General features: G+C 37.8%; 2 protein-coding genes across 4 annotated transcripts in view; one reads left to right on the forward strand and one right to left on the reverse strand.

Annotated features, from left to right (window-relative positions):
- The window catches only part of Rtn4 (reticulon 4), a 51,460-nt gene extending 28,488 nt beyond the window's left edge, over positions 1–22,972 (forward strand). For 2 of the 3 annotated variants that reach the window (XM_021176407.2, XM_021176409.2), the window contains exons 2-7: positions 14,525–14,732; positions 17,253–17,391; positions 21,007–21,076; positions 21,515–21,561; positions 21,705–21,763; positions 22,020–22,972. In XM_021176407.2, the coding sequence (XP_021032066.1) occupies positions 14,525–14,732; positions 17,253–17,391; positions 21,007–21,076; positions 21,515–21,561; positions 21,705–21,763; positions 22,020–22,062 (566 nt within the window). In that variant the 3' untranslated portion in view covers positions 22,063–22,972. The remainder of the gene's footprint in view (positions 1–14,524; positions 14,733–17,252; positions 17,392–21,006; positions 21,077–21,514; positions 21,562–21,704; positions 21,764–22,019) is intronic. The other variant, XM_021176410.2, reaches the window with a different exon arrangement.
- A 1,291-nt stretch (positions 22,973–24,263) lies between these two features.
- Eml6 (EMAP like 6) overlaps positions 24,264–27,259 on the reverse strand; it is a 272,708-nt gene continuing 269,712 nt past the window's right edge. Inside the window, exons 40-42 of the mRNA XM_029483123.1 lie at positions 26,819–26,972; positions 26,348–26,448; positions 24,264–24,731 (exon numbers count right to left, since the gene is read on the reverse strand). Coding sequence (XP_029338983.1) covers positions 24,707–24,731; positions 26,348–26,448; positions 26,819–26,972 — 280 coding nt within the window. The 3' untranslated portion in view covers positions 24,264–24,706. The remainder of the gene's footprint in view (positions 24,732–26,347; positions 26,449–26,818; positions 26,973–27,259) is intronic.

Below are 27,259 nucleotides of genomic sequence, written 5' to 3' on the forward strand. Positions count from 1 at the left end.
TATGTAATAAGAGAGAGAGACCAAGTAAGCAAGAGTGAGTTGTTTATCTGACCGTCTAGAATAAGTTGTCTTAAAAATTGTTAGAACTGTTTTTAAGTGGCTGAGATAAACATTTCTGTAGCTGACTAGCTGCAGTGACCTGCTTTAAAAACAAAACCAAAACCGATCAGTTAAAAAAAAAATGTGGGGGAAAGGTGATTTTAACATTGAATTCATATGAGTCTTTGTTAAGGGTCCTTTATTCAATATAAAGGGGAAAACAGCTGTGAGCTTTAAAAAGGGATTTCATTAAAAAGCTTAATATAAAGGACTTCTTTAGCTTATCCATAAATATTAAAAACGAAGTGAATCAATGTGCTAGTTTTTGGTAAGTAGAAAGATACTTGATAATAAAGTGGGTGAGAAGCCACAGTAGGGCCCATCCTGCAACTTTCAAATCTCTGCATGAACGACTTCAATTGTAGAGTATTAAAATGTTAAGCTCTTATAAGATAAGATGCAGTAGAATCTTTTATGATAGATTTAACTATTAAAGACCCTTAAACAATTCAGAATCACTCTTGAGTCTCTCTGCCGATCCTGGCTTTATTTGTTTGTAAATCTGGTTGACTGATACTTTTCGTGTCTTTTGTTTTTAACCCTTGTCTGAGTAAATCAGACCAACCTATTTTTTTTTTTATCTAGGTGTTGTTACATTTTAGTGTTTCCTGTATCAGCTGCTAATGCTAAAGATTATATAGTGAGATTTAAATCAGAAACAAACCACTGAGATGCCTGAGGTGAATGTTTTTTTCCTTACTGTGAAAAAGTGAGGAACCTAACCTGAGGTGTCTACAAGGGTAAACTTAAAATATATATACTTAGACCTGGTCCCCCATACCTGCATTCTTGGGCTCTCAGACTCCCTTCCCAAAGCTGTCAGCAGTAACAAATATTCTGATTCATGTCTGGCTTTGTTTTTGTTTTGGTGAAGTTTTAAATGTGTTTGTTGTTTGGGTGATCTTTGTTTTTGCTCATTAGATATCCAGTCCTTTAGGCAAGGAGAGTATTATAATTGGTGTTGTTACAGTCTTACTATTTTCTGTTCATTAGCAGAATATTTTGACAAAGAAATCTGTAATATTTCATTATTGAGGTTATATGGAAAACTTAGATTAAGATGGGAAGACTTGCAAGTCTAGGTCAGTTGGGTGGAAGAATGACGTAACTGTCAGCAGCAGAGACAACTCCACAAGTAACCCAGGGCAACCTGCAAGTTCTTTTTTAGACAACACCATAGAAAAGAATTTTAGGACCAAAAGAAGAGGTTAACAGAAAGGTGCCTGGGAAGAAAATACAGCAGGCATGTGCATTTTGGTGGCTCTCAGGTACATCTCAAAGGATTGCTCAGAAACTTTCTATATATGAGCTTAGAGACTGTCTGATATGATAGTTCCTTGGATGGGCTCAAACCTAATAAGATAAAGTCAGGACTTTAGGATTGCACCAGGGGTTAGGACATGCCCTTTTGTTTGTAAGTGGGGCTTTTGACGAGATTCCTAAAAAAATTGCAAATGTTAAATAAGTATGTTGGGATTCTTGATTCTTAGTTTGTAGGAGGCTTCACCAGGGGAAGGAGCTCCTTTCTCTTCCCACCCCCATAGTTTTCCTTCCTTTCCAATCACACCTGCTTTATAAGCACTAAGAAGACATTGTTAACACAGTGACTAGAATTTCCTGGATAGAGTGTAGACTGTATTAGGATAATGGTTGACAGATTTGTAGGCTCAAAGATGATAGAAGGTTAGAAGGCCTAGGTCAGAGTTCCTGAGGCTTCTCTGGTTCACAGGAAAGAGTCCTGTGATTCTATCAAAACAAGCTCTCCAGGGCCTGGCAATCTGCTGTCATCATTTTATAATTGGGCAGATTTGGAAAACAATCTAGGCTTCACACCTTAGTTCTAGTATGTTCTGATTTTGACTAGGTAAGAAACTGCCTCTAAGTTTTTATTCTGTTGTGTGATTTATAGGGTTCCAGTTTTGAGGTTCTCTGGGGTTTTATGACAAGATGCTCTGGGCCAGGTTGTATTGGTTTGATGTTTAAAGTAGGTAGTAATAATAAGTAGTGGTGGGTTCAGAAGGCCATCTGTGGTTTAGTAAAAGCTGGAGGAGAACCTAGAAACCTGAGTTTGGGATGATTTTAGCTATGCCTGGAGTTAAAAAAGAATACCTTGAACATCATCTGAAATGGGGATGAAAAGGAAATAACAGATATGAGAAAAATAAGTGAATACTTGATATTCATCATAGGTTGCAGGACTACATGAATTCGAAGTCACGATGAACAACTATGCTTAGCATCAGTAGATTTTTTTAAAAGCCAAATTGAGTTCTAGACACTTTGAATTTGAAGTGATGGACATAACAAGCAATGATAAAGATTACAAAACAAATGCAAAGTGAGGGCATCTTTTTTTAAAGAGTTGAAGATAGGGAGGCAAAGCCATTAGCACCAAGCCTACATTCATGGAGCATCAGGAAAAGTTAGCTCTAACAGCAGTAGAAGGAGCAGGAGAGTGTGGTCTCACCAACAGGAGAGGGCTGGAGATCTTAAGAAGGAGGACTGGCTGTCGAGAAACTGTTTAGAATGAAGATAAAGTGATTGCAGACTCTCAGATTTTAGGAGAAAGTGCAGTATTGCCCATTTTTGCTAGTGCTTTTGTAGACTGGGAAGTTCAACTGCTTTAAGATGACCTTTGTGGGAAGTTTCAGCGGCATTAAAGTTCAGTTTGATTATGCTTAATGACAAAATGGCTTCAGAACATCATATCTGGTGCATTCTTCCCTTGTGGACTCTTTATAGGGCTTCCTAGTCTTGCCTGGAAGTCATTTCAGCTTCTGTGAAAGCTTAAATTGGTTGAGGTACAGGTGTATGTGCTGCTCCTAAACAGGGCGGGCGGGGTGGGGGTGGGGCTACAGGGGTGTGTGTGCAAAGGGCCTGCCCAGGTGCCTGAAATGCTAGCTTTCCTCTTGAGCCTGGGAAGGAGGCAGGCTGAGAGAGGAGTTTGTCATTAACCAATTTTAAGAACTGCCAATCTTAGGAAGAAACCTGCTTTTAATTTTAAACTTACCTAAAACTCAGTGTAACTTGGACCTTCATTGTGTTTTTCTAGGTTTTTTTTTTTGGATTGTTGTTAAGTAGCAGGACTGTGTGTTGTAGAAAATAGAGAATGGCTTTGGGTTTTGTTTTTTAATAATGAAGTAAGGGACTTGAAGATTATATTATACATTGTATTCTGTAATCTTGAACAATTCAGTAGATATTTCCACCTTTAAAATCACTTACATCACTTTAATATGTTTCTGGTTAAATTGAGTAAAATTAAATTAAATTCTGTTCTTATTCATGGTTATTGTTCAGTTAATGAATATTTGGGCTTAATACATGCTTGCGGCATTGCTTTTCAGAAAGATTGCTTTGAGCAACGAGTTAGTTTGTCTGGGAGCCATGGCTAAAATTAATTCTGATGGTTTTAACTTTAGGAATTTTTATCAGTTTTAAGTAAATTACAGAAACAGGTTTGCATTTTTTTTCAAAAGTAAATGAATATATGTTTTCAGTGGTTATAGAGAAATATAATAAAAAATTTTCAAGGGATATGGATTGAGACAGGTGGTGGAAATTTATTCTGTTGCTTTCCTTATTTACCCTGATCTTAATATTCATATTTTTTTAATCAGGACTGCTAACTGATCTATATTTCATGTTGTAATTGTGCAATTGCAAGAGTTTTTCTTTGCTTTTCAAGTTCAACTCATACTGATGATCCTTGGCTAATTACAAAGGCTCTCCACGACTCAGTCCTAGCTTACTCCCATCCCCACACCACACTGAAGGACCTGCTCCATCAACTTGCCTGCTGTTTTATTTCTCTGATCTTACCTCTTACACCTTTTCTTCCGATTTTTATTTTGACCATGCAGTATTTAAGACACATTCTTCCCAGATAAGACATGATGCTGGCCTTCGTTAAACTCTTCTTTTGAGTTGTGACTTCTATTTCATTACATATGGGCTTTATGTCTGTAACATTCTTTAAAGGCAAAAATGGTCCTTTCATCCTGGGCCTCCTAGTTGGCATGCATAATTTTTCTATAAAATGACAGACCGATTTAATGGTTTTTAACTCCTTGCCTTGAACTTTGTACATATATTTCTGATTAAAAATGATACTTTTTTTTTTCTTGCCCAATTGGGGATTTAGGATTCTCCTTTTCCCTTTTCTTAAAGGAGCAATGAAACAATTAAGAATGGTAGGAGCTCGGAAAGATAGCTTAGCAGTTATAAGCACTGGCTTCTCTTGTACAGGACCCAGGTTTGATTCCCAGTATCCACACGGCAACTCACAACCATGTGTAACTCCAGCTCCAAGTTCCAGGGTCTCCTACATCCTCCTCTGCCCTCCATAGGTGCCAGGGTTACACATGGTGCACAACCTAAATGCAGGCAAAATACACATGTAAATGTAAATACTTCTTAAAAAGGATTTTAGATTTCACCTGCAGATAATGAGTCTTGTCATTTACATTTATTGTAACCATTTAGTTTTATACACAAGGAAACCAAGAAAACTAAATATGCTAAGTTATTTCCATAGACCTACAAAGCTAGAGTATGAGGCCTTTTATAGTTTGTATGAGAACAACCAAGGAGTGATGAGGAAAAGGCTGAAAATTGATCCATGTTGTGATAATTTATCCATGCATAGTTTACTATGGCAGCTTTTTGTATGTGGTACCATTTACCACTTACTTTTTTAATCTTTTTTTAATATTTATTTTATGTATATGAGTACACTATAGCAGTCTTCAAACATCCCAGAAGAGGGCATCAGATCCCATTACAGATGGTTGCGAGCCACCTTGTGGTTGCTGGGACCTCTGGAAGAACAGTCAGTGCCCTTAACTGCTGAGTCATCTCTCCAGCCCCTGGTTCTCACTCTTAAGAATAAAAGAGCAGTAGTCTTAGTATCAACTGTGGAAAAAGGTAGGTGTGGTTAGTAGCTTAGTATTACTGGAACTTCTAACGAGCCTGTGATAATAATTTCTCTTAAGGACTGGATTACATACTTGACTGTAGGAAGAACATTTCAACAGTCAATAGAATTCTCTTTACTTTTTCTTTTTTTCTTTTTTTTAACTTAATCTCATCTGTTGCTAGAATTTGGGCTTAAGGGTGTTGAGTTTAATTTAGCCAGTATTGTTTGAATTCTTGGAGCTAAGGTTCAGAGACCAAATTATCTTTTTCTGCTTTATCATAGTCAAGGTTGACTTTCACTGTGTATGTAAGGTGCTGTGTGTGTGTGTGTTCTGTTTAATGGCTTTTACATTTACTTAGTATGCATGTGTGAGGTGTAATAAAATAAGGCTCTAAAATACTAATGTGCTGGCTTTTCTTATATGTAACACCATCTTATTTATTTTGTATAAATGTAAACCAATTCAAATATGAAAAGCCATGAAACATTAACAGACACCTTGCATATCTGAAAGTGAGAGTTGAATATTGAAACAAATTTGGGAATGTCTCCTTTCAGACTACAGACTTTGCAAAATTAAAATTTTTCTGTAAGAATATGAGGAATATGCATATATTCCATGTATGCAGTCTTTTATAACTAATTTTTATAACTAAATTGTCAAATTTTGTGCAAGGAGTGTTTAGGAGTAAGTAGATAGATACATAAAGAGAAAATACTTAGCTTTAATTTAGAATGGTATTACATGTATGGATTTTGCTATGAATGGAAAATTATACCATGGTTTAGAGAAATTGGAAATGTGAAGTTAGGAATATTTTCTATTCTATTTTTGTATATTAATGTCCCCAACATGAAAATGTTTTTATGTGTGTAAGTGTGTGGGCTCTTCATGTTGCAGTGTGTGTGTGAAGATCGGAGGATGGCGTCTATGAGTCCTGTGGGTCCCAGGTATCAGACTCTGGTCATTCAACTTGTTGTCATGTGCATCAGTTTGCCAGCCCATTTTGTATTGAACACTATATGAACTAAATAAATCAATCAGTGGTTTGAATTATTAATGGGTCAAATGTAGTCGTGGTAGGAGCTTACTATTCTCTATTTTTTAAAAAAGTTGTTTTTAAAATAGGGCTTTAACATTGAAACCTGACTTCAGGCTAAGTTGAATGTAAATTTAAGGAAATTCATTTAAGGAAAATGTAACAGGATGACTTGATCTAGCACTATTTTTAGCTATAGCAGATGACAGCGTGTGATTACCGAATGTAGGCAGCTCTTCTTTCTTTGTACCGAGTCAGTGAAAGAAAAACTGGGTTCTTTTAAATTTAAATATTAGTTAGGTAAGGTGCACTATACAAAATAATCAAAAGTTTTCTATATTTTTAAATTTTGAAAACAAAGATAAACTGCAGGGAAATAAATCTATTTTTCTAAATTATTTAAGTAGATTGGCATAAACCCCTATGTGTTTCCCATAGTTTTAAGCGAAAAATCACTGTTCAGTTCTTTTTGGATCTTTAAAAGGGGTGTTCTATGAACATTTTGTATAAGAGTTTAAAACTTCCTTATAAAAACATGCTTTATCCAATATTTTCATAAGAATTTCCTGCATGTGAGTGTGCTGCCTGCCTGAGTATGTGTGTATCACACGTCTGCCCAGTGCCCATAGTGGCCAGTAGAGGAGCTGGTCCCCTGAACTTCATTTATACATTATTGTGAATCACAGTGGGGTGATGGAAATCAAACCTGTACGTTTCTAAAAGGGCCTTCTCTCTAGCACCCCTTATCAGATATTTACTTTGTATTTCCTCCCATTTTGTAGTTTGTCTTCACCTTCTTCATTATGTCCTTTGAAACATAAAATATTTTATTTTAAGAGGCTCAGTATGTTTACTTTTCTTGTGTTTATGCTAATACCATATTTTAAACACAGCCTTGAAGATCTACACTTTTCTTTTTTCTTTTAACAAAATTGTTATTTTTAAAAGCTACCCTTCATGTAAACATGTGTAGGAATGTGTCTAGAGGTCAGAAGACAGCTTATAGGGATTAATTCTTGCCTTCTACCATGTGGGGCTAGGAGATAAAATGTCTTAGCAAGCTTGGTGGCAGGTGCACTCAGCCATTTTGCCAACCATCTAAAAGCATTTTATAGTTTAAACTCCAGTCTTTAGATTTTCATTCTATTTTGAGTTAAAACAATATTTTGTTATTTTTAATAGTGTGTTTGTGATGAATGCAGATAACTACCGTGGCTAGAGTGATCAGCTCCTCTGGAGCTGAAGTTAAAGGGATTTGGGAACCATTAATGGCTGAGCCATCTCTCTACCCCATAAGTTAAACCTTCCATGTAATACAAAGTACAGGAATCTAAGGAATCCAGTGGCATTCATTCCCCTGCAGTTGGACATCCAGTTGTTCTTAGCTTCGTTGTCAAATTCACTTGACTATAAATATAAAAGTTGATTGTGTTTCACTTATGTTCCTTTGTAACCATGTATATGACTGTAGGGTCAGGTTTATGTTTTGTTTTCTTTTTTTGAGACAGAAGCTTGCTATATAGCTCCAACTGACTTCTAGCTTGCCATTCTCTTGTTGCTGAAAGCTTTGCAGGAAATTTTGCAGAGGAGAAATGTGAGCCCTTTAACTTTATTATTGTTTTCCAGGATTTCTTTGGTTCTTCCAGATTTATTTTCTTTTTTCGGCTGTCTTGTCAGTGCCTGTTGGAGACACAAGCTGGGCTTTGGTTTTGATGGGGTTTGTACTTGGGACTAATTAGAGGAATGTTATGTCATCCAAGACTGTGTGATATCTACTGCTTTATTCAGCCATTAATTTCTTTTAACTGCAAGTTTTCAGTTTATTTCATTTGTTTTCAGCTATGTATGTTCCTAGGAATTAAATTTTTTTTTTTTTGTCTGTGAAAGTTAACAGTGTTGTTTGGAAAGTTTGTGTTATTAAGTCAGATGCAGTTGGCTTTGTATGATGTTGTGCCCACAATGTCACTAGACTTGCTTAGGAATTCTAGTTGCTGTTTTGTGGCTTCCTTAGGAAATTCTAAATATAAGATCATATTAGCAACAAATACCTTAATTTATTTTTGTCCAATCAATTCATTGCCCAAATTCTGGTCAAAAACTTCTAGGACATGTATGGGTGTGAAGTGTCAAAGAGAGGTTACCCTTGTCTTATTATTAGGCTTAAGTGGGAAGATGCTAGTCTTGCAGCATGTTCACTGTGATTTTGTAGATTTTATTTTTGATCAGTTTGAGGCTAATTCTTTTTTTTTTTCTTTGCTGTTTTGTTGACTGTTTACCATGAGATGATGTTGGACCTCATCAGATGCTTTTTATGCAACTATTGTGGCGAGTGTATCTTATTCCTAGTTTGCTTTTATGGTGCATGTGTGGGTTGTTATTCATATGTTGCACTAACTTTGCATTCTCAGAACAGATCCTCCTAAGCTATGATGTAATCTGTTTGCATTGCAGGATTTTGACTTGTTAATGTTATGGCAAAATTACTGTTCTGTATTCATATGGGATGTTTATCTGTACTCGTCCACTGATGTCTTTGTCTGATTTGGGTATCCAAATTGAACAATTTTCTAAATTAACTAATGATATAAGGCTCTGATGAGTTATCAGAGGCATGTAGATATTTTTGTATCCTTTTTTTTCCCCCATGGAGAATTACTACTCTTGGGTGAATTTAATCTTCCTAATTAAAAAAAAGTAAAACCAACATAGTCTACATGAAACTAAAATACTTTTGGCAAGTTGAAAACAGACAACTGTTTTTGCTAGAAATTTGTGTTTTTCCTCTTTGCAGCTTCACTGACAAACTCTACAAAATGGGATTGAAAATGTTTTAGTACTTGTCACAGAGCTTTGGAGGATGGATTCTGTCCTGTGTGTACTTACACTGTGTAGCCGTCCCACCTCCTACCTGTACTTCCCTAATGGTCTCAAGAGCATCTCAACTTCTGCATTCCTAGGACTTACTTCAACTTGACTGATCCATAGTGTTTGCTTTGAGGTAGTCGTGTGTTTTCATGTGGTATCTGTGTACTTTCATGTATGACTTCCAGAGTTCTTACAATTATTGACAAGATCTGACTGCATCTGATCTTTTATTAAATTATCAGGCAGCATTGTTCTTTGTGTGTATGAGTGTGTATGTCTCTGCACATACTGGTATGTGGATATGGAGGCTCTAGGGCAGCCTTGAGTGGTGGTACAGAGACAGGATGTCTTATTGGCCTGGAGCTGGCATATGAGTTTGGCCTTTTGGCCAATGAGCCCTAGAATCTGCCCCTCTCTGCTTTCCTGACATGAGGATTACATGTGTTGGCCACTGTGCTGGCCTTTATGTGTTTGGGGATTGGTAGGTCCCTGTACAAACTGAGTTGCTTCCCAGTGCGTGGCGGTGTTCTTATAGTAGGAAATCCTACTGTACCACTCACTGAATGGGGGTTAAGGCAGTATTTTGTGATTATAAATTGTGGTTGCCACTAGAATGAGACTGTTTCAAGTAGCACAAAAATGTATAAAGAAACAGGTAAGATTTACCTATAATCCCAATATTAAAGAAGTAAAAATATTATTTAGTAGATTTTTTTCAGACTTAATGGTTAGACATATTTTTGTTTGTTTTGTTTGTTTTATATGTAGCCCAAACTGGTCTCAAATTCACTGTTGTAGCCCAGGCTGGCCTTGTTCTCTTGATTCTTTCAATACTCTGTTTTCAAGTGTCATTATAGGCATCTTTATCTTTCTTTACAGACCAGTTTTTCCATTATATGTATACTAGTTTTAATCAAATTCATATTACTTTTAAAAGGTATTTTCAGAAACTTGATGGGACAGTGAGATGGCTCAGTGGGTAAAGGTACGTGGCACCAAGTCTGACCTCCTGAATTCAATCCCTGGAACCCCACATGGTATAGAGAAGAACTGACTCCCATAAGTATCTCCTGATTGCCACACATGAACTGTGGTATGCACATGCTCACTTCATTCACAAGTACATGAAAAGTGACTGTTTAAAAACCTAATTATACTTTTTGGCTCTGAGAAGTACTTGTTAAATGTATTGCTCTTAGCTGCCCTGTCATAGGTGTGTAAATGTAGGTATCTATGCTGGCTAGTATATGTCAACTTAACACAAGCTAGAGTCATCTGAGAGGAGAGACCCTCAATTGAGGAATTACTTCTTTCTATAAGATTGTCTGTAGAGCATTGTCTTAAGTAGTGATTCATCAGGGAGTGCCCAGACCATTTGGGTGATGCTATCCCTGAGCTTCTGGCCCTGGGTTCTGTAAGAAAGCAGGCTGAGCAATCCATGGCGAGTATGCCAGTAAGTAGCACCCACTCCATGGTTTTTATATCAGCTTCTATTTTCAGGTTCCTGCCTTATTTGAGTTCCTGTCCTGACTTACTTCAATGATGGTCTATAATGTGAAAGTATAAGTCAAATAAACCCTTTCCCCATCATGCTTTTGGTCATGGTGCTTCACCTTAGCAATAGAAATCCTAACTAGGACAATATCCTATATCTTATTAATTTCACATAGACATTCTTCTTGGTCTTTGTGAGTCATTTTACATACAATGACTCTTAGTCTATATTCTGCCCATTCATCAAACATGCAGATGTACAACAATCTGAAGAACTTGAATATGCTGACCCTTTAGTTTATGCACAGGGTGCTTTAACAATAGCAAGTCTCGTTATATATTTATCACCTTCCACTTCTAAACTGTAAAATGCTTTTTATACAGTTTTTGGTTTTCTCATAATTACTGTTATGTACAATTACAATTATGTACAATTGCTTGAAAAGTGATACGATTAGGTACTTACTGATTTCATGAAGTTTATGTTTGGCACATAGTAATGTTTCTGAGAAGGTTAAGTTTAAAACACTTAAGCCTCTTATACTCAGAAGTATAGATCTTAAAAGGAGATCTATTTTAAAGTTGCATAGGCATAGGCTAATGCCAAAAGTAAAAGTTTATTGATTAGGACCCACTAATAATAATTTGAGTGTAGGACTTTGTATTAAGTATAAATCATGTTAGCTTCTGAAGGGAAAATAAGTTGGAAGACTTAGTTTGTTAAAGATAAAACTTAAGTCAAGGGAGGTTCAAGTCTCACTTTAAGTTACACAGTTGCAGAGCTAGTACCAGGAGGTGGGTCTCTGAACTTAGCCTTTTCTACTATATACACTAGTATAGAACCTGTAGATTAATCATAAATCTTGAGTAATCATTAAACCTCTGAATTTTCTCTGGTTTTTACACATGGACACAGACACTTGGAAAGATCAGTTTTGATGTAACAGTGTTGGATGCTCTTAATGAAGCACAGTGAGTGCACGTGCATTTATTTGATAACCTTACCAGTAGGGATACTACAGATGAACAAATGGCTTTGAGACCACTCATCTTTATATGAGTATTTTGCTATGAATTGGAAGAAAAGAAAAGTCCGCTGATTGTTCAGTTCTAGGTGGTGTTATCTTAAAATGTATTATTGTGTATATGTATTTAGGCATGCTTGTGTGGAGGTCAGAGGTCAAATTTAACATTTGCTTTCTTCCACTTGAGTTTCAGGGAATTATTAGCAAGTACTTTTTCCATTTTTTTTCCCTGTGTGGGGTTTTTTTGTTTGTTTGTTTGTTTGTTTTTCGAGACAGGGTTTCTCTGTGTAGCCCTGGCTGTCCTGGAACTCACTCTGTAGACCAGGCTGGCCTCAAACTCAGAAATCTGCCTCCCAAGTTTTGGGATTAAAGGCATGTGCCACTACTGCCTGGCTTCTGTGTGGTTTTTAAAGTGACATGTTTCTGTATAACATCATAGCTCAGGTCAATAACTTTATAATGTTGAAGTTTTCCCTTTTTATGTCTTAAGTACCTAGAAATAAAGGTGATGGGGGGGGCAATATTAGTAACACAACTAATAATCATGAGTCCTATATTAAATACTTTAACTTATCATTTTTTGATGGAAAATCTCAATTCATTTTCCTCATTTAATGAATCCCATGTCAGTGAGACAATTCCTATTTTTATATATAGTTTAATGATGAGTCTAGAAGTGTAGAAGGGTTTGGCAACTTGCCTGAGGTTACATTGTTAGTAATTTTGTGCTTCTGTTGGAGTCTAGGTCACCCAGCTCTAGAGCTTTGACTCTGGGCTTATATAACCCACTATTAGAGCACACAAGGGAATCTATCTGACAGGAATTATGCTGCCACTGCTGTCTGTCATGTCACTCACTACCCTCACTACCTTCCTTGCATTCCCAACGGGGAAAGATGACATTATTAGAGCTTGGGGTAGATGTGAGTCCTGCCAGTTTCCCTGGCTTTTTTTTTTTTTTTTTTTTTAAGGAGTACACTGACCCTCTTCAGACTACACTCTCTTCAGACACACCAGAAGAGGGCATCGGATCCCAGTAAAGATGGTTGAGCCACCATGTGGTTGCTGGGCATTGAACTCGGGACCTCTGAAAGAGCAACCAGTTTCTTAACTACTGAACCATCTCTCCAAGCCCCTGGCTTCTTAATGGCAGCTGGATTCCTCTGTTTCAGAGTTTTTAAATTTCTTTCAGTGTCTTTATCCCACCTTTGATTTCCTAGTACAGTGTAATATTTACTTTAAAACTTTACTGAGTGTTCTCTCTAAATCAGGTAGTCCTTGAAAAGATATACTTTAGCATTTTAGAATTGAAAAGAGCCTTAAAAGTACATTTCCCAGCTTTCTGCTCATTTCACTGCTGACTTTCTGTTTTTGTTTTATGATCTTGTTATATTATATACCTGGCTGGCCTGTCATTTGCTGCTTTTAGTCTGGTTAGCCTGAAACATGCAACAGTCATGCTCAGTCTCCCAGGTGCTAGAATGCCATCATCATGCCTAGCTCAATGTCAGAAAACTATTGATATTGCTGTGCTCTCTTTGTTGACTGTGATGTTATTTACAGTATCATTTTGGCAGCACAGTTTAGGCTATTTCAAGGTCTGGTCAGTCCTCAGAGGCATTCGTAGGAACAAGTTGCACACATCAGAACTGATGTAGGTGTTAATAGATGGAGGCTTAAAATCATAGTGTGAAAACAATCAATGAAACAGGCTGTAGGTCATACATGAAATGGAGATCTGGCCCAGGATATGCACATGCTAGGCATATACACTCCAAACCCCACTTACTAAGTGCTTAAGATATATACTCGGTGGAATTAAACCTTTGTAATAATACTTAATGTTTTATAGCTTACATAATTTTTCTTACAATGTACTTTCAGTGCTAAATGGACGCCATGTTCATTTAGGATCTGGGGGTCAAAACCAAAGCATCCCTTTGAAGTGTGACTTTTAAAAATGTTACTCCCTTTATCTTTAAGTTAGCAGGAGTTAAAAGTTCTACTTGAGTAGTTCCCTATTTGCTTTACCATAAAGTGTGTGGAGTTTTTGTTTTGTTTTGCTGCTCCTGGTTGGTCACCATCTAGAGAGGTGAACACTGTGTAGTGTGTCAAAGAGCCCTTCCTTCAGTGCACTGTTGAGGATAATCTCAAGGGACTATAAGGCTGTGGTTATTTGAGCCTTGCAGTAGCTTTGTTTCCAGTGGCCAAAAGCAGACATGGTAAATTGTCTTTGTCTGATTCTATACCAAATGGTATGGAATATTGTAGTATGTAAGGTTGGGGGTGTCTTGTTTGTTTGTCAGCTTTTGTTTTTTGACCCCTGCAGTTTTTATGACTTTTTTCTTCTGTTGAAGGGAATTAGTTTTTTAGATGTCTGACTGCTGTTCCCCCTTCATCTTTTATTGTAGATAACTTCAGTTAGTACTAGGCTAAGATATCATTTTAGGATTTCAAAGGAGAGCTTCTAAAAGCCAGCTGTAAATCTTAGGTGCTCAGCTGCTAACATTTCAATTTTTCACCTTTTTTTTTCTTTTAGATTTTTATTTTATTCTTTTTGTTTTAATTAAATCATTTAGTTACATATTCTATGTAAATGAGTACAATGTTGCTGTCTTCAGACACACCAGAAGAGGGCATTGGATCCCATTACAGATGGTTGTGAGCCACCATGTGGTTGCTGGGACTTGAACTCAGGACCTCTGCTCTTAACCACTGAACCATCTCTCCAGCCCTTCAACTTTTTAAAAAATTTTATTTCCTATACTTATGTCTTATAATAGTCCTTTTAGTATGTACTATTTCCCTGTAATTTGAATATTATGCATAGTATGAAGAAGAAATGTCTCAAGAAAATTTTAAGTGAGCTCTGCCAGGCCTAAGAAGTATATAAGGGTAATGTGTAGCTAGAATGATTTGGTTGGCCCAAAAGAAGGAAAAGTACAAACTTAGCATTTCACTGATAGGTAGCTTATACTGGGTTTAATGTTTCAGTGTGTTCCCTCCGTGTAGAACATGTAAATGTGCTAGATCCAAATGGTTAAGATAGTATTCTAATTTCAGACTTCTTCTTTTAATTTTAGTTGTTGACCTCCTGTACTGGAGAGACATTAAGAAGACTGGAGTGGTGTTTGGTGCCAGCTTATTCCTGCTGCTGTCTCTGACAGTGTTCAGCATTGTCAGTGTAACGGCCTACATTGCCTTGGCCCTGCTCTCTGTGACTATCAGCTTTAGGATATATAAGGGTGTGATCCAAGCTATCCAGAAATCAGATGAAGGCCACCCATTCAGGTGAGATGTTTGAAAAATAAGGCAACAGTGGAACTATGATTGGTAGTGAGACTTCATCTCCTATCTGTAGAATTATAGTTGTGTGATTTCTTTGTTGCTTAGAGATAATCTATCAAGAACATATCTGCCTTTGAGATTTCTTATGGTAGAAAAGACTGGGCTCATTAGTATTTATAGTAGATATTGTTAGGTTATCACAGTGGATTTTAGAATTGGTGAAGTTGTATTGTTCTTACTGTTTACATTTAATACTATCTAATACTATTTACCTTTCCCATTGCCTTCCCTAGTATATGTTCTTACCTGCATTTGCTTCAGTTTCTCAGGGCTTTATACAGAGAGGGGAGATATGGATTTTAATAACTTCAAATTGAAGCTTCAAAATGACAATTATATGCCATGAACCATTGACAAATAGGATTTTAAAGCAGTTGTAATGAAATACATGAAAATGTTATAAACTTCTAATTTATCCACAGTATTAGTTTTATATATCATTTAGTTTTAAAGAATTTTTGAAGACTACCAGTTTATTTTTTTTTTATATATTTCTTTTTAGACATACCTTTTTCATAAAGGGATTTATAGTCTTTTACAAATTCAGCTGACATGCCAGTTTAGGCCTGGTGAACAGCTTTTCAGTTGCCTAGTCATACTGGTGCAGTTGAAATTATACAGTGGTAAGTGGGAACAGTGATGAGCAGCATGTTAAATTTGCCATACAAATGTCTACCAGGTGGCACTGACGCAGGGATGCTCTCATAGAACAAGCCAGGTTTTTTTATATTTCTAGGAATTGTATAGACAGGGCTCAGAAGATGGCTTTGTGGGTAAGACTTGTGGAAACAGGAGGGCCAGAGTACCACATAAAACTGGTCACTGCTATATGGATGTCTATAACCCAAATGTTGGAAGTCAGCAAGAAGTAGATCCTGGGAACTTACTGGCCAGCCTTGCCAAAAATAATGAACTTCACATGGGCCCACATATACACATTTTAAAAATTGCATAAGTAACTTCTTGCTGATGGGAAACTTCGGATGTTTTAATTTGATATTTATAAATAACATTGGTATACCAGTATCTCCTGCTGTTGTAAAGAAATAGTATAAATAGTCTGTGCTAAAGTGGGAAAACTATGCTGTCTGCATTCAGAGCTGGATGTAGTACTTAATAATGTGGAAGAGAACATTGTTTTGGAGTATAGAAGAGTGGTAGGTTACACTGGACTCAGGTCTGACCAGTCTTCATGTCTGGGTGGGGTCTGAGGTGAGGCTAGTTCATGGTATAAGTTGTTATCACAGGAAGAAGTGACCTTTGCTTTAGGAAAGAAAATAGTATGACGACCAAGGCATTATGGTTAAAAAAAATGTTTTAAAATGACTCATAACTTATTTCTAGCTTTAACATAGGGAGCAGTGGAAAGGTGACCAAAATTAGGTATGCTCTCTGTTGGAATCAGAGTAATACATTGCTGGAAGTGGACATGATTCTTCATCTGATTTATAGAGTTGGAAACTTGACTCAGAATTGAAAGGCTTTTTTTGCAAGCTTACTTAGCTAGAAAATAGCCAATCTTCTAATGCTTACCTGAGCTTAACCTACTCTGCTATTTTAGGAAGCTCAGGTAGGCTAATCTGGTGTTGATGCAGAGAAAACAGGCTTGGACACTGATAGAGTATCTCAGTGTGCAAATAATAACAGATACTTAACAAGAGTGATCAGGAGACACACTTGGGCCATACTGCAAAGGTAGGAGTAGGAGATAGGGTTATCACAGAGGACACTGTTAGGAAACAATAGGGTTAGTTAGGTGTGGTGAATGTCATCTTTGAAATAATCAAATGATCATCCCCAAATTGTTATCTTGTTAAATTTAACACGTCCCACATACTATAGCCTACATGAGAGCATGAGAGAGTAAATATTACCCTTTATTGGTATTGCCACTGTACTTTAAGCAGCTATTTTACATGCTAATATTTCACATTTTTGACATTTTTCCATAAAGAGAATATGGAAATGAGTAGGATCTTTCGTAGCAGACCCTAATAAGACTCAGAAAATAATTTTCTGAGTGATCTGGAGGCAAAGTGTTATTAAACATTTTACTCATTAAATCCTCATGATTAACGTCCATTTTAAATGAGAAAACAGTTTTGAAGATTAAGTTTGCACACTTAGATTACTAAGAAAATGATAGCAGTTAAAATTTAAAATGCCTTTAAAACATGCTTCTATTAGCTTAGGAATTTTGGTTTTTTGTTTGTTTGTTTGTTTGAGATACTTCTGTAGCCAAAGTTGGTTTTACACTAGTAACAATCCTTCTGACTTAGTCTCTCGTGCTGGGATTATACGCATGAACCACCACAGCCAGCTCACTTTAGATTTTTATAATAAGAGTAGACCTTTATAGTAGATTGTTATACACTATTAATCTCTTTTATAGATCTGTGATTGCTGATTGACATGTGAGAATCAGTGTCAGTTGAGGACTTTTTTTTTTGTTTGTTTTTTAAGGGCATATTTGGAATCTGAAGTTGCCGTATCAGAGGAATTGGTTCAGAAATATAGTAATTCTGCTCTTGGTCATGTGAACAGCACAATAAAAGAACTGAGGCGTCTCTTCTTAGTTGATGATTTAGTTGATTCTCTGAAGGTAAGTTTATTTTACTTTTCATTTACATATATCAGACAGATTGGCAATATAAAATTCTATTTTCTTTATCCAAATAAATCATAAAGATGAAATGAAATCATATCAATGTAAATTTAGGTTTGAAAATTCAGTGTCCTGTGTTTAGATTTGTGTGAGAAGTATAGTTTGACACTTGTCTCCTTCGGGGAATACTTTAAGGAAGAGAAATTGAGAAATTTTGCTTTTGATTGTGGGTTTAAAAACTCAAAACTCAAGAAAAGTGGGTTGATTCTGTCTTCAGATGTAAGTCCATGCTTCATCATGTCAGCACACAAAGTGGACCTGAGTGGGTCTCATAGTGTACTTCAAAACAGGAAGACAGAATGTCTTCTCTTCCTTTAGAGGTGACAGATAATAAACACTTCAGCATTTGGGTGCATAGTCTACAGGGAAGGGGCTTCCTGGGTGAATGGGGCTCCACTACATGAGACTGCTTTCAGCATGTTACTGTATATGGGTATCACAGATTCCAGTTGTTTATGAGTCCAGGATATTTGTCTTAAAATTCACCAAAAATGTAAGCAGTCCTCAAGTGGTTATGGGCGGAGGCATGGTGACACACGCCTTTCATTTCACCACTCAAAAAGTAAAGTCGGGGGGGGGGGGGGGGCTCTCTGTGAGGTCAAGGTTAGGTCAAAGTCTTGGTCTCAAATAAAATAAATAAAAAATAGACTGTAGCACTCAAGAGTCTGAGTGAAGTTTTACAGATAGTATTGCCTTTCTAAAGAGAATTCCTGCATGTTAACTTTGTCTGTGTGGTTGTGTATCAGCCTCTTAGGTGTCCTCAGTTTATAGAATGGTAGACTCTAGGTCCTAGTGTCACTTACATTTGAAACCTTTGTAAATATTTGAGTCACTCTTGCAAACACAATGCAGCAGCCCCTCCCCGTTCCTACTCCCTTTAAACTCCCTTTCTTCCCTTTCCCTCCAGAATGAGGGAAGAGTTTCTTTCCGTTGTCATCAAAGAAATATCAGATTCCAGGGCTCTGCCTTCAGTCAGCACCTGAGATGAACTGACCACATGAATGTACCTGGTTCATTCCTGGTAGTTGACTTGGGCAAATGAAAATAGGATATATTGTTACAAGTTCCGTTCTAACTTCCTGTCTGCTTGTTTTCCTTTGTTTTGCTCTTCTGAAATAAAATTTAAGATTTTTAATCCTAGACAAGATTTCAAGTATCTATAAAGTAATCAATTATCCATTTTCCCATTTTTATGGGCCAAGTCAGTTACCTTTGAAATAATTCTTGATCCATTGAGAAAATAGCTTAGACATTAAATACTGTCAATATTTTAGGCCTATTTATTCACTTTCAAAACATTGGGTCTTAAGATGGGTGGTGGTATTATAGGCAGAGGAAAGTAGACCTCCAAGTTAGAGTGCTGCCCAGTCTAGGGTAAGTTCCAGGACAGCCAGAGCTGTACAGAGAAACCCTGTCTTGAAAAACTAAAAACAAAAACAAAAAACCCCAGCAAAACCAAACAAAATACCGAGAAAACATTGGGTCTTCCACTGCTGCAGCATTGCCCAGGCTGGCTCTGAGCACCACAGATTGGTAGTACAAGTATGTATCACCTGCTGCTGTAATGGGGATGTTTCTTACTTGGCTAAGGATTAAGTTTTTTGTGATTAATCTGTATAAGGATCTTTGGTGAGGACTCTTGTTCTAAAAAGCACTTTTCAGTCATGGCTGCACATTGGAGTCAAGTGAGGAGGTATATTTTATATAAATTTATCTGGGAAAGTGAAGGAACTGGAGTTTCCATTCCCTGAAGGTCTGATTTAATTTATCTGAGAACATTGAATGGATGATGACTGCTTTAGAAAGCTATGGCATTAGCTATAAAACCCTATTTGTCCCTACCTCCAGTCTGTCCTTCCTTCCTTCCTTCCTTCCTTCCTTCCTTCCTTCGTTCCTTCGTTCCTTCGTTCCTTCGTTCCTTCGTTCCTTCCTTTCTAAATGTATATCATACCTATTGGGGTCATCTTTGTCACCCCTAGAGAGAAGCTTGAAGCTTTAACGGGAAAGCTCCTATCTTGTAAAGCCAGGAATGTGCACACAAATCCTCTCCCTGGTCCCCCATGTATGTTTGTGTATGGAGGGGACGCATTCTTGGATACTTACGAGGCTGAGGCTGGGAACCACTTGAAACCAGATTGACACTACCATGTCCACAAAGTTGGGATCTTGCCCTTTGAAACACCAAATCCAAAAATTTCATCTAATAGGGACAATTTTAGTGAGTTCTTATGTATGCCTGTAGCGAGGCTTTGGGTGGTAAAGACTAGATTTTATATGATAGTAGATCTGAGATGAAAGATTGTTCTAGCTGAAGTTGCCTGATACGCAATTAGGTTTTAGGATATGATTTTTTTCTTTTTATTGGTTCTTTGGTCACATCATATATCCCAATTCCACTGATTTCCCTGCCCTCTGGCCTTGCAAATTTCCTTCCAAAATAAAATATAAAATAAACACAACAAAGCATAGAAAACATCTCACTGTGATGAAAGCCATAGCGTGCCCCACACCCTCAGGTAGACTCACCCACAGCCAGGGCCAGCTCTACTGTGAGCTGTACCTTACTGTACCTTACCTAAGTGAGGTACAGAGCCTCAGGATATAATCTTAAGTCTGGGCAGAGGGTCCTGCACTCTAAAAATAGCCGATGCAAAAGAACATTCAAAGGCTCTTATGTTGCTGTGTTAACATATACATTTCAATATGTATGTTTTCTGACATGCTTCTTTGACTTAGAAAAAAATTGAAGGAAAATGTAGAAATAGTCAAGGGAATACTAGAAAATGGGTTAACGTTTCTAGAAAAGGTAAAATAATAATTTTCATTGTTTTCAAGTTTTTAAGTAGCCAAAATTGTCAAAGTATCTGAAATTCTATTGTGTGTCCCTCTATTTTCCTTAAATATGTGTCTTTCACCAAATAAAGCTCTACAGAGTTTTTAATAAGGCGTGTGGTTTTTAATAAGGCGTGTTTAAACTTTATTTCCTTACACTCGTGGAGAAAAGGCAAACAAGACATTGGCCTTGCCCTCTCCCCATGTTTATTACATTTTCATACACTTGACTTGTTGCAGTCCCCGTACTGTCAATAGAGAACATGACAGACAAGCTTGTTCTCTTCAGACACTGGCCATAGCTGAGAAATTCTTTTCAGAGATCTACACCCAGGCATAACCTTGATTTGTGACTTAAAGAAAAAACTTTCAGGGTGAGGTGATAGGAAGTACAATTTATTAAAATAAAGGCCAAGTGGCCAGAGAGGAGGTGCTTTCTTTTCTCCCATTGTTGAAAAGCTAGACCATAAGAACTAGAAGGGCAGTGTGTGTCCTTCCTTCCCATGCTCTCTGTTCTGAGGGAAAGCGGTTCTGCTCTATCATGGCTTCTAAAGAAAGTGAATCAAGTCCCATTTTTGGTTGTTAGGTTTCTGAAGTAAGACAATAAATAAAGACTGACTTTACTGGGTTTTCAAGGTCTGTGCCTGTGACTGGCATTTAAATGTATACGTTTCAGAAGAAAGTTTAATTTGCTTATCACGGGCTCTTGTTTGATTCCAGTTTGCAGTGCTGATGTGGGTGTTTACTTACGTCGGTGCCTTGTTCAATGGTTTGACACTACTGATTTTAGGTAAGTCTACAAAAAGATTGACAAGCACTTAGGGACATTTTTAGAGAATATCTTTATTGTAAGAAAAACTGTATAAATGTGAGGTTGGGAGGTGTTTAAGTAGCAGATACTGTTTTATTGAAATGTTATGTTAGCTCCTGAAGACTACCCCAGCTAACAGCTGCCTTAGGTGCACTCTTGAGTTTAAATTGGGGAAGCTATATTTTGTAGAATCTCTGTGATGTGATTTGAAGCTAAGCATGGTTCCTTCAGCACATGCAGAAGAATGTGAGCATTTCCCAGGCCTCAGGAGAATGTGAACATTTATGTAGGCTTTACGAGTACTGCCTGGTTACCTTGATTACAATTGGCTTGATAGTATGATGTTCATTCCTAGAATGGTACCAGTCTTTTTTTTTTTTTTAATTTATTTTTAAAGCTCTGTATTTACTTTTTCAGCTCTGATCTCACTCTTCAGTATTCCTGTTATATATGAACGGCATCAGGTAATTTCTTAACTGTGGAGATTGCAGAATATAGAGCTCACTCTTATTATAAAGGACTTAGAGCTAGTGTTTGTTGGTATGTAGTACTGATTGATATTCTTTGGCAATATTAATTTTGTAATGCTTTTATCCTCTTTGCTCAGGCGCAGATAGATCATTATCTAGGACTTGCAAACAAGAACATTAAGGATGCCATGGCCAAGTAAGTATGTCCTGCAGCCTTCTTACCAAGGGTGAGGCCATCATCCTGCAGTGTCCTTTCAGCATTGGCAGAACTCGTGTTCTTCCGAGGCCAGCATTAACTCTTTTTAATGCTTTTTAAAACACCAGGCAAAGGTGGAAAAATTAGTTTGTATTTTGGTAGCTTTACGATTCTCTAAATAATATACAGCATAACGTTTTTTAAAGAAGTAGGAAACAAAACAAACAGAATTTGACATTTTTTTTTTCATTTGTAGAATCCAAGCAAAAATCCCTGGATTGAAGCGCAAAGCAGAATGAAAAGGCCCCAAACAGTAGACATTCATCTTTAAAGGGGATACTCACTTGATTACAGGGGTGGGCGGGTCAGGGGTAAGCCCTTGGTGGCCGTGCAGTTTCAGTTCTTTATTTTTAGCAGTGCACTGTTTGAGGAAAAATTACCTGTCTTGACTTCCTGTGTTTATCATCTTAAGTATTGTAAGCTGCTGTATATGGATCTCATTGTAGTCATACTTGTTTTCCCCAGATGAGGCACTTGGTGAATAAAGGATGCTGGGAAAACTGTGTGTTATATTCTGTTGCAGGTAGTCTGGCTGTATTTGGAAAGTTGCAAAGAAGGTAGATTTGGGGGCAGGAAAAACAACCCTTTTCACAGTGTACTGTGTTTGGTTGGTGTAAAACTGATGCAGATTTTTCTGAAATGAGATGTTTAGATGAGCATACTAGTAAAGCAGAGTGGAAAACCTGTCTTTATGGTATGTTCTAGGTGTATTGTGATTTACTGTTATATTGCCAATATAAGTAAATAGAGACTTAATCTATATATAGTGTTTCACAAAGCTTAGATCTTTAACCTTGCAGCTGCCCCACAGTGCTTGACCTCTGAGTCATTGGTCATACAGTGTAGTCCCAAGCACATAAACTAGGAAGAGAATGTATTTGTAGGAGCGCTACCACCTGTTTTCAAGAAAACATAGAACTCCAACGTAACCGTCATTTCAAAGATTTACTGTATGTATAGTTAATTTTGTCACAGACTCGGATTTTGTGGACTGAATTTAATGCTTCCAAATGTTTGCAGTTACCAAACATTGTTATGCAAGAAATCATAAAATGAAGACTTATACCATTGTGTTTAAGCTGTATTGAATTATCTGTGGAATGCATTGTGAACTGTAAAGCAAAGTATCAATAAAGCTTATAGACTTACCTTTGTGTTTAGTGTTTTAGTTTCATGAATGCACAGCAAAAACATGGTGGTAGGCTTAGAGAGTGGACACATGGTAACATGCTTTTAGAAAGGTTTTAGTTCATGAAACAGCTTAAGAACGAATATATTTACATAGTGAGATTTATTTGACTCATAACAAAAGGTTTTAAATTATTTTATACTTTGAAAATAAATTCATGCACCAATATTTTAACAGAATACAGTGCAAGATTTATGAATATACATAAAATTACACCATATAAATTTTACAAATAAGACTTTCAAAGTCTTTATAACAGACACTATTGCTCTTCAAATATATACATACATATATCATTGATTAGTCAGTTGTTCATCCACATGGTTACTTAATGCAAGATCTGTCTGAATGAAAAGTCAGTAGTACAAGACAGGCAGACACAGTGATCACTCAGCATCACCAGGTACAGAAAACAGAATCAGGGCTGCATAGGGCTCTACTGAGGACCCAGCAACCTGCTAGTGGGTTAATGTAAGGCATTAATAAGTTGGCGTGTAAAATAGCTTAATGTGTAATCTAAGTAATTCTTTTAGAATGCTGAAGCACTTCTGTGGCAAATGTTGATAATCTATTCTTTAACTGAAAATTCTTATCTCAGCCTTTCTCTAAATTGGCAACTTCAGATAACTAGAAACTCAAGGTCTAGAATTTTAGTGCACAGACTGGAAGGACTCGGTGGTGTGTGTACTCCCGACTCCAACTCCCATCAGCCTTCTTAACTAATAGTCGTCAAGTCACATTCTGTCCGACAACTGACTGGAGAAACTCAAATACTCCTTATAGTGGGGAATATGTTCAAGAGGTTTATAAAAATCTGAATTTACCCTGCATTAATCATCTGAAATGAGCAGAGCCAAGCCAGTCCTACCCAAGGGGGTGTAAACTAAACAGCAAGACAGATTAGCTCACTCATCACATTGGAGCTTTCCCCACTTTCTGGGTTGTAGGAGCTGCTCTATTTGAGGGACGATAGATTACTTTGAGGATCTGACACTAACATAAATCCATGCTACTTTCTGGGGAGCTGGACTCTGCTTTGCTGCTCACCTTATAACTGCTTTCCCAGAGCAGGACAGAGTGGGGAATTTGCTAATCCCATAGCCCTCCTCAGTTTTGAAGTTTTAGCACCATGTGAAGGAAGAAGACGACGTGGGAGGTGAGGCAGCAGCCCACACAACTGGGAACTTTGAAGGCACTTAATGGATATAAAACTGCAAATGAAACTTTTAAAAATTAACATTTTAAAACTTGTTTATACATGGCTCATTTGGTTTTGAAAGCTAAATGTGGCAAACAGGGTATTTCTGTACTTAAGTGCTTCCAACTTACATTGTGTCCAGTGAACATTCTTAAAATACATAGAAACAGAATAGCAAAACACCTCTGTAAAAGTCTTACTGCAAATTAAAAGCTACATATTGGTTAGGGTAATTGAGGATATAAATTTTATCTGTGGGCTACATCGTCCCAATTTTGCCGTTAGTGTAGTTATAATAAGTATCGGTTTTAGTCTCCAGAACAGAAGCAGTCTTAGTATTCATTCTTGGCATCACCATCTTGCAAAGTTCAGATTGTGAGAGTCCTACAACATCTCAGAGCTTGTGTGTCCCACAGCAGTTGGCATCGAGGAGGTGCCCCTGCACTGCCTACAAGTAGCTTGGGAGAAGCAGCCATAGTGCATGGGGTTCCAGTGTTTACAGACATCGCCACACAAATACACTGAAAGGCAAACAAGACATTTTTGTGTGGTCAGACACTATAATGCTGCCAAGTGCTCCAGACTGAAAAGTGTAAACCCATTGCCACCCATTGCAGTCTACTCTCCTTCCCAGCCACCACTTTGGCTTTTTTTGGGGTGGTGGGGGGGCAAGGTTTTACTATGTAGTCTGAGGATTATAGATGTGAGCCACCATGTCTGGTTTACTGTTCATTTTTAGAGTTCTTTGAATGTGTCTCCCTTAGACTCCTTTTGCTGCTTTGAGCATTTGTGCATAATGAAGTCACTGGAGACTCGGCAGCCCAACTTCACACTATCTGTCCTGTTACTATTGAAGAGGGTTGAGTGTGTTTGAATGAAGCCCTTTTTACATGTTATACACCATGTCCTCAAGGCCTTATGTTTTTAAGTTACTTTAAGTCTTGTTTGTAAACAGAAGTCACTTTGTATTTCCTGCACTGGGCTGGCCAGTTCATTTAGGCCTTTTCTTCTCAACTTGTTCTGTTTGGCTGGTACTGTTTGGAATGAATGTTCATTACTCCAAAGGAACTGGTGTAAATATTACCCCAAGCAATAATCCCCGCAATAGCTAGCACAGTGAGCTGGAGGTGGCTCTGCAGGCAGCCATCACAGCGCACTGTGTTCTTTATAGGTGCCTCTCTTACAATTTGACTCAGATCACTAAAAACATCAAAATTTATTTGTAATGGTTTAAAATTAATTTTGTGCCTGTACACGCGCAAGCTCAATTTCAAGGGTGGGTTCTCTGCACTTATCAGGCTTGCTAGAACTGTTTTACTTTTTCAGCTACCCCTGAGTTTTTATTAAACAAGAACAATTTTTGGTAATATAATAAAACCTTTAAATATGAGTTATAGAATATAATATAATATTGAGTTATAGAATGACCTGGTCCTGTCCTCTCCATATGCTAGGAGAAACCCTCTCCTACCTAAGAAGGAGGCTTGCAGACCTATGGGTCAGGTTGGAAGGGTTCCTTCTAAAACAATGGCTTCCAAACCATGCTTCATGCCGAATAACCTGCGTATTTTACCTGAAGGCCAAAGCTGCCTTGGCTCTTTGTCCAAATAGCTTGGACTTGGGCCACAGACTGGCCCTAAGACTCAGTATCTCCCGTACCTCATGGCAACTCATTTGCTTCCATTGTTTCTTAGTGTCACTAAAGGCTCCGTGTTATTAGCATCTTTAAACTTAATAAGATGTTATTAGCATCATTAAGCTAGGCTGGCAGTTCTCAAAGACAAATGGATGAAGGTTGATTTAACCTGATTCTCAGTGATTGTTTCTACTAAAGTTAGCCATTCTAGATTTCTTACCCTTTGCCTCTCACCCCCCAGCAATGTTTAGCTGTCATATAACCTGAGCTCAGCCAATCCCAGGATGGCCCTAGTGGGGACATGGGCCTGCCAAAATTTGTTGAGAACGCCAACAACAGAATATGGTAGGAAATTTTTGGTTTTCCCCTTAAACACTCGTGAAATTTCTTTTTTATTGTTCCATATCAGACCCTTCCTGTGTCCCTGGCAGAGCCTGGCCCACAGGACACCCCAACTAGCAGAACCACCCTGAGGAGCCAACCAAATTAATCTGGTACAACCTGCAGTCGTCTCCTCCTGTGCTGACCACATACTTGTCATCGGAAGAGAAGCGGATGTTCGTCACATGAGCAGAGTGACCAAAGTAACGTTTATGCTTGGCCTGTGAGGAAAAGCAAACGCAGCAGGCTGAGCACACGTTGACCCCAGTAACTTGTTGGGTTATTGATCCACCAGCTGCCCCACTTCCAGAAACCCCCACTGCTCTGTCTGCAGAAGGCCTTGATGAGAAGGGTGCCTGCTGTGGCCTTGCAGTTTCCCTTACTCTTCTCCCCTGACACCCAGGCTTTCCAGGTGCATCTATCAGCCACACTTTTGCTGATTTCCCTGCCTGATTTCTTCCCCAACTTTGTGGCCATTTGTCCATTCACCAGGGGCAAGCCAAAGCCCCATGGGGCTGGATCCATGATAACTGAGGGTCATCTATATGACTGTATAGGAGCATGGTCCTGAGACAGCTCAGGAGGACTCACGAATTTTTCTGTGCATGGAAAATCAAAGAGCTTCACCAGCCCAAAGTCATCCCCTGTGACAATGTTCAAGCCAGCATGGGTCACACATGCACAGTTGACATCAGCCTTGTCTGCATTTCGTGGCCAGATTCCAATGACTTCATCTCCGAGAACACTGTTCCAAGAGGAAAACGTATTAGGAAGATGGGACATAATTTCCTAGGGTTGTTGTCCCCTCCTAAGGTAAAAAGTAGACAGGAATGGTAGGTCATTTGGTCATGTGGGCACACCCTGCTCTGCATTTTCACCACCAGGCACTGCCCTTCCCCAAGTCCCTCCCCTACATTCCAGAAAGAAAACTTTGATTTTATTTTTTCTTCCTTATAGTTCCACTGAATATGTATGTTGGCAAGGACAGAGTTCCTGTACCTTTTATCTTTTTTTTTTTTTTTTTTTTTTTTT

The sequence above is a fragment of the Mus caroli genome, chromosome 11 (genome assembly GCF_900094665.2).
Source record: "Mus caroli chromosome 11, CAROLI_EIJ_v1.1, whole genome shotgun sequence".
Lineage (NCBI taxonomy): Eukaryota > Metazoa > Chordata > Mammalia > Rodentia > Muridae > Mus > Mus caroli.